Below are 8,038 nucleotides of genomic sequence, written 5' to 3'. Positions count from 1 at the left end.
TCATGGTGGACAGAGCAAATGTTATGCCGAACCGTAATCATGACCAATTCATGCACCTTAACCTAATCCCAATTCACATCTGATCCCTGTACGTAACCAGGACCTCAGAAATCATGTTTTGCCTCATCGGGACCGGGCTTTGGTCCCATTGATGTCAACTGGTCCTGACGAGGTTTATGTTTATACTGGAAAAAGTCCTAAATAGGAAACAAAAATGGGAATGCACGCACGCATGTTCCCAGTTCTTTGTTCAGTATTTAAACCAGCACTTGGTGTTAATCTGAAAACATCACCCTCCACTCTTTAAATTACATTATCACTACAGTCCCATGCTCACCCACACACATCCGTCTAGTTCCAATCACAAAACTGCAATGGCACACTGGAGAGATTTCTAGCAAAGTCACTTTCATTTAAAGCAAAATGTGCAATTTGTAACCCTGCGTATCAGGCCAACATTTTTATAACAGAACAGAATCTGCATCCAAGATTCAAAGCCAACTGGGCAGAGAACATCCTGCTCTTATTATGGAAGTCCAGTCAAAAGATGACTTGCAAATTGAAATGTTAATAAACCACCTTTTCAATAACAAAAGGACTGTAAACGTTAAAATGACTGAAGAGAGAGCGGAAATCTTAACATATGAAATAACCTAAACCTAAAAGTCATGTCCTAAGTCTGTGACACTTTGATGTTCTAAACCACGAATACTCAGTGGAAATTCCAACATTATTGGCAGGGGATGTGGTAAGTGTGCTCGCAAGGTGGTCATTAACTTTACCTCATGTCATAGAGTCGATGGGGATGACTAAAACTGAGATAGTGATCCATGACTTAAAGGCATGGCATGCCTTCATACTGCTCGTGCTGTGTCATCCAAGTGTTCGCAAGCCCCGACGCCCATACCCGACCCGAAACAGGATCATTTACACCATGTCTTCAGTCTCATTGTCCTCTGATATCTGTCTACGAGGTGCATTCACCGACCCTTGGACACACCATCGTGGCTATGGCCACTAGCTTAGCCACTTCCTTTTTAGGCTTTAAACACGGTATAAATGACCTCGTTTCGAGTCGAATATGAATGCCTGGGCCCGCGGACACCCGGATGACACCACACGAGCAGCACGGAGGCATGCCATGTTTTTTTCTGTATTATTATGTCTGAAGGAGTCACCATTGACTTCAGTTGTAGTGGATTCTGCTTCCCCAAAAGATTACCCCTTGAACTCCAAAAGTGTTTTGTGGACTCAAACACTTCACCCACCCCTCCATCGGCATAGGGGTGAGTAGATAATGAGTGAATTTAATTTTTTTAGTGAACTACCCCTTTAAAACAAATGTGGGCCAGACTGTACATTGAGGAGGCCAATGGCCCCTTCCCTACTTCTGGCACCCTGGGTTGGACCAAACCCATCACCTTGATCTAAACTAAACAACTGAAAGAACTACTGATATTTAACACAAATTTAACAAAATCTAAATATTTATATTGTTCTCGATAGCAGCATTGCTCTACCGGCAGAAATATCAGTTGACCAGTATAACTCTTGAATATCTCAACTACTAGATGATTTTGCACAGACCAGCGCCGCTTGGTTGCCACATATCCAGCCAGATCGCCCGCCTGCCCACTTACTGTGAGGGGACAGCGCTAACCACTGCACCACCGTGCCGGCCTTTGGCACATATTTCATACTGATATTCATGGTCCTCAGATAAAGTGTTGCCCTGATGGTTCCTCTAGCATTTCCGGTTTTAACTAATTAAATGGCTGCCATTAATGTCCTGTTGCCTCCAGAAGAAAATTATAGAAAATGGAGTGATCCTGTAACAGCAACTGAGATTTGCAAGTAAACAGATGCAGCTGCATGACAGCTGAGCAAACTGAGAAAGCGATTCACTGATTCTCGACTTGGGTTGGTTTTGTTCAAACTGTTCCACGTTTTTGTTTACAGCAGAGCATGAAACATAAAAACATGTAAAGACGGCTTTAACTTTCTGATGGCACCTTTATATAACGTGAAAAATGACCTGTAGTACAAATACATCACAATTCCTTCAACAGTTAGTAATTGCAGAGTGTATATCAGTCAAGATATACACTCGTACCACAGAGAACCAGGTAAACACCAGAAGAAATCTTACCCTACTCGCCACATTCAGAGGCCAGTCCCTGAAGCCTGGCTGATCCCAGTGCAACAGTGTGAATTTCTAAGCGAGACAAGTCACAGTGGCCTTCAAATTAATTCTCCTATCACACCACCTTAATCACATAATCCAGGGTCTGATTAAGTGCCCGTGAGCAGCAAAAACTCCCGTAATGCCAGTCTGAATACATACGTGACAGATGTCTGCAGGAGCGTGCACACACCTGCACCTGAACACACTTACAAATCTGCTGGCGGCTGGGCAGCGATATCCTCAGAGTCCCGAGGCTTATAAACGTGGTGAAGCGTGAACATCAGCGCCCCGAGGGATCCCATTAAATCAACACACATACTGCATTTCGCCATTTTTTCCCCAACGATCAGCAAATTCCGTGTGATCACCCCAGTCAGAAGCAATCTAAAAGTGCTGCCACTCAAACAGATGGAAGCACAAGCAGGGTTTTCCCTCAGGGTACAAGGTGGAGGGTTTTCGAGTCCTGCACGTGTGCGCGGCTGCCCTCTGGTCTACCAGTCCATCCTCAGACTCCATGGATGGCTTACAAAGTGCACTGCATCTCCCTGCTGCACTTATTGCGTTAAGATGAGGTATTTACTACCATCTTCCCCTTAGGGGCACTGTGACATGCTGATGGTCACAAGTTTTTAAGTGGTTTCTTGTGGTTTCAGCTTCTACATTGTTTTGTTTTTTGCTGGCCTGTTTCTTTTGGAAAGTTAAAAATGTTAATTGCAGGTTACGAATACTTGAATTCTGTTTCTTTGTGTAAAATTCTTCCCTGTTGTATACCATCAGATTCATAAAAGCTCCTGAAAAAGGGTATGAAAAGGATGAAGACCTCATCTACAGCTCCATAAAGTCACGACTTCAACCTTTACTTGTGTCTGAAAGGCAGAAAGGTAGATGCAGCCAGTACCCGACCCGCCCACGGACAATGTGTTTCCAATCTAAGTCTCCCCAAATTCATTATTCAATAGAGAGGTTATGGCCATGGCTTCAAAGATGCTGTCTTTGAGCAGGTGTGGGCGAATGGAGGGGCTTCACTTCAAAACTCTCTAAAGGTCTTTCAACTCCTGAGGTTGTAATTTTAAAACCAGCCGACATCCAAGCCGAGGTATGCAGCGCTGACCATCTGAGCAGCCTCTGGCCCGAGTGATTGAAATCTCTCGAAGAAAAGAGTAACAAAGAACACATTGTAGATTCTGTGGTACAGAAACTGTTCTTAACAATGGAGTCGTATAAAGGTATAAATGTATAAAGGTGTATATGGTTGAAATGAGAGCAACATGCACAGTGGCTTTTCCAAACACGGTTTTTAGTGCCGAATAAACACTGAGACAGAATGTTCATCACAAATAAAAAAACGTTTTCAATATTATAGTGAACAGTACAAATTAAACGTGGAACAGAACAACTGCCCAGTCCTTGAAAAATAAATGAGAAACAGAACTGATCTTCAGCAGAATGATCCATTCTGCATAAAGTGGGCTCCACTGCCAGCTTTAATCCATGATGTGGTAAAAAAAAGAATTCATGCTAAAAAATGCCTTAAAATACAGTGTAGCGAAAAACTGACAGTAGAAACGATGAACTACAGTTCAGTTTCAGACGAGCAGTGCTTCCCTTTGTCCTCCGAGTCTTTGAGCTTAGAACTCTGTCATCTTCTTGTGTGTGTCAGCCTTCTTGTGCTCACTCTGGATGGACACCTCCTGGGCTTTCTGCTGGGCCAGCAACCGGCGGGCCGCAGACAGCCTGTCCTCTAGCTGCTTCACTCTGGATGCGCCCCTTTACACACACACACACATGCACAGAAACAACAAATATATTAGGAACCGGAGAGAAATGAGAAGTTGTTCTCAGGTGCATTTTTTCGAGAGAAAACAAGTGTCCAACTTTGACTCTTCACACCTCATTTGCATTTTCACACAACTCCCACAGACCTGATTTTTAGTGAATTCAAATTGATTTTACCACTTGAATTGACAGGACCAACACAGCAACTAGTGCTCTGATTTCTACAGTAAATTAAAGTTTGTGTAAGCAGAGCATTTATATCATACATGTGTGTATTTAGTTATGGTAGCTAATGCCTGTTTTCTCCATGGAGGAGATAACAGCTGCTGAACATCTGTGGAGCGACAAGGAGGTTCCAGTGCAATTAACGGATTATTAATGACACCTCAATGAATTTAAGATCGGTTCCCAACCTTCACAGAGGTCATATTAGACATATGAAAATATTCAACAAACACAACTCAGTACTGACCAGCCTATTTGCTTGCTCAGTGACTCGGTTATTTTCTGGATCTCCCTCTCTGTCTGGGACACCCTCTGCGCCGCCTGGAACAGCTTCACATTCAGAGTCCTCTTGGTGCTCTCCCCTCCCCTGTACGCCTCCAACCCAGTCGCTGCTGAAGGAGCAGCAGCACCCCCCTCAGCATGATTGGCGCTCTGGCCGCCTAGTTTGTGGTTGAGGAAGTCAAACACGTTGTTGCGCCCTCCTCTGGCAGCACGAGGCTTCCTGCGTTTCTTGGGCCTGCCCGTCGGTGTGCCGTCTTTTGCAGCCTTGTTCTGGGTGTGTTTCTGGGTGAGAGCGGCACACTGGTCCAGAGAGTTACCTTTGGGTAGGACCACAGCCATGACTGGCTCCACTCGACCCTCCTGCATCTTTCCCAAGCCTGAGAGGACAAAAGAGACGGAGTGAGGAAGAGGAAACCATGCCTAATTCTAATGTATATATTTATACAAGAAACAGACAGAGCATTGTTACCTCCACCTTGAGGTTATGTTTTCACCCCTGTGTGTTTGTTGGTTGTATGTTTGCGTGTTTGTAAACAAGATTACATAACAACAACTGAGTGGATTTCCACAAAACTTGGTGGAAGAATGCAGTATAGGTTAGGGAAGAACCCATTACATTTTGAGGCAGAACCAGACAGGGGGCACATTCAGGATTTTTTTCTCGACCTTCTTTAAAATTGTGAGATAGGTCATTGTTTGGACATTTTCATTGTCCAAATGGAACTGATATCTTTGAGTGTGTGAAATTTTCTGCCGCTTCATTGAATTTAAGGGGACTGTTGGGCCTTGTTGGGCCTTTATACTTTTGTTTCCAACTAGAATGTGCATTAGGAATGCACATTCTAGTTGGAAACAAAAGTATAAATTTTTTATGGATATGAATGGTGCTTGGAAATAGAACCAGCATTCACATCCAGTAAAAACAAACTGATTGACAAAATATCACAGAATGTTTGAAAAAAGGACCAAACTCCACATAGTTAGCTGAGCAGATTTTCTTGTTTTTTCAAACCCTCTGAATATAAATGATGCTAATCAGAATGACTATAGACATTGTGATTTCATAACATACAATGTAGTTAATGTTGTACACTTGGACTTACCTTTCCCATATTCATAGCCCATTTTGAGCATAAGCTTGGAACCCATGCCTCTGGTATGTGCCTCCCAGCCACCAAACTCAGCAGTATTTAACGCAACAGATTCTGCTTCTGAGTCCAGAACTGTTGCACGACAAGAGAAAATAGAAGACACAGTTACTTTATAAGGACAAAATGGCCAAAAAACCTCAATCAAATGTGAATGTAAAATGTTATTGGTGTAAATAGGTATACAATGCCATTAACTGCAGGAAGCTTACACTTTACAATTCACCAACATAATTTTATTTAACTACACCCAGGTAAAAAATTCAAATACTAGCTCAAATATTGATCTGGCAATGGCAACACATATTCAAACTCACCTTTTGCATAAGCCACATCATCTCCAGTGTCTTCCAGGTCAGAGTCGGAAGACAGCGGGTCGTCTTCTCTCAAAGGTGGGATAACAGAGTCCGCCTCCACCACAGCATCTTTCAGCAGCAGTGAGTCAAACTTCACAGTGTAGAAACCATTGTCTATTTCTACTTTGAGAGAAAGAATTTGAGTCAGCAAAACATAGAACCTGGAAACATTTCATCTGCCATCATCATGCATCTGCTTGATAATTTTCAGTATCTATTAATTTTTTTTTGACATCAACAACACAGCATAAGTTGATTTTACTGCCACAGCTACCAGTGTGGAATACCTCATCACAAACTGGCCATGTCGTTGGAATACCTTGGATTTTTGCTGGGTACCAGATGCTGTCCTCTTGTCGAACCAAGCAGGACGAGCCTTCTTCAAGGTTACTGAGGTCACACTCCAAGAACTCTCTGAGCTCCGACACATACACCACTTCACCGTGAGAAAATCTTCAGGAAAAGGAAAATATCTTTAGTCATTTATTCTTTAAAATCAACTTAACTTTCACATTAAGTGAGAATTAATTTAATAGATAAAATAGTTTATTTATTACTGTTACTTAGATAAACATCTGACCATATTTGAGGACACATTTATACATAAATGAAGATAATTCCAAAGGGTTTGCTTTATTTTCTTACCTTTTCTTGACACCATATGATTATGTCAACTTAAGACAACACCCTTTTGCAGTTAAAAAAAAGAAGGTAAAAGCAAACAAAGAAAACACACACAGTGGCACTTTACCTGCAATTATCCGGGAAGCGACATTTGTCCTCTAGAAAGTAGGGACATGGTTTCAGAGACTTCTGGGTGGGGTAGACGTAGAGCACTCTAACTTGTGCCTCATCTCCATCTGGCGGTTCTGACCCCACCACCATGGCATTGTGATACTCCAGTGTTCCCCATGATGTCCGGTGAGGTGCTCGTACTCTGGTACCACTGAATGTATCTTCTTCTACTTCATATTCTTCCTCCTGCTCTTCCTCCTCACCATCTTCTAGCCCACCACCTCCCTCCTTGTCCCTCTCTCTGGTGTCACCACCTGAATACTCCCCCAGCTCAGTGTAAAAAGAAGCAAACTCAGAGTCGAAACTGGTGTTGGCACGGCTTGTGTCTGCGGCTGCCTCTGAGGTGTGGGCCAGCAGACCGTTGCTGTCCTCGAGGCTGGCCAGGAGATGACTCTTTTTCACAGAGATCAGACTCCCCTGGGTGAGCTCTATCAGCTGGCACAGGTCCTCTCTCAGTTTGAGCAGGTCTGCCTGCTGGGAGGGGTCCAGGCCAGCCGACAGGGCCGTCTCTACCTGCTGCAGCTGGGCCCCATAGGTAGCAATGGCTGCCTCCAGGGCTTCTTCATCCATACTGACACTTGGCACCAGGCAGGGCAGGAAGGGACAGCATCAAATCTGAGGGAAAAGATGGGGGGGGGGGGGGGGGGGGGACGCAGATCACAACAGATGAGGAACAGTAGAGTTGGATTCATTGCAGCATCTGAATTCTCCTCTATCGAAGTGTTTTTACTGTCGTATTTTAGGACGAGTAAGTAAATTGTTGACAGATGTTTTCCCTGAATCTGAGAAATGTCTTTTATTTCATTTTACTGTGATAAGAGCAACTGACTGTGTGTCATGGAGGAGTTTTTCATTTAAAGCTCCTGTATCGTGATGAGCAAATATCAACTTAAGCCCAGATATGAATCGGTAAGGTCCACATTAGAGCTAGTGTTAGCTACATATTAGCCGTCTTTAAGCTAACTTTCACAAGCGACAATAACAACAGCGGCGTTACCTTCTTATTGAGGCCGGCTGCCTGACATCCACTGCACCGACCAGACAGTCACATCCAGCCGATGCGTTATTAATGCGTTTAGTAAACAGACACAGACAGTGGAACTTCAGAGGCACAAATACCGGTTAGCATCAAGCTAGCGGAAGTGACTGAAAAGTGGACTTCTGTTGTTGATTGTATTCTCCTTCAAAATAAAGCAAACATGTGAAGACTGGTAAGAGTTTGAGTGGTTTTGGCCTCTAACTAATTTCAGTACAAACTTAATATCACATGC

General features: G+C 43.4%; 1 protein-coding gene across 1 annotated transcript; it reads right to left on the bottom strand.

The window, feature by feature from the left end:
* Nucleotides 1-3,472: 3,472 nt before the first annotated feature.
* Nucleotides 3,473-7,910, bottom strand: zgpat (zinc finger, CCCH-type with G patch domain). The gene is made up of 7 exons (XM_034591753.1): nt 7,765-7,910; nt 6,724-7,382; nt 6,292-6,425; nt 5,934-6,092; nt 5,572-5,691; nt 4,434-4,845; nt 3,473-3,952 (listed from the first exon to the last, which is right to left on the bottom strand). The coding sequence occupies exons 2-7, from the start codon at nt 7,335-7,337 to the stop codon at nt 3,814-3,816; spliced, it is 1,578 nt and encodes a 525-aa protein (XP_034447644.1). The 5' UTR covers nt 7,338-7,382; nt 7,765-7,910; the 3' UTR covers nt 3,473-3,813.
* Nucleotides 7,911-8,038: the final 128 nt, after the last annotated feature.

Source organism: Hippoglossus hippoglossus, chromosome 7 (genome assembly GCF_009819705.1).
Source record: "Hippoglossus hippoglossus isolate fHipHip1 chromosome 7, fHipHip1.pri, whole genome shotgun sequence".
Classification (NCBI taxonomy): Eukaryota; Metazoa; Chordata; class Actinopteri; order Pleuronectiformes; family Pleuronectidae; genus Hippoglossus; species Hippoglossus hippoglossus.
The sequence above is the reverse complement of the archived record's forward strand: the minus strand, read 5'-3'. Positions and strand labels throughout refer to the sequence as shown.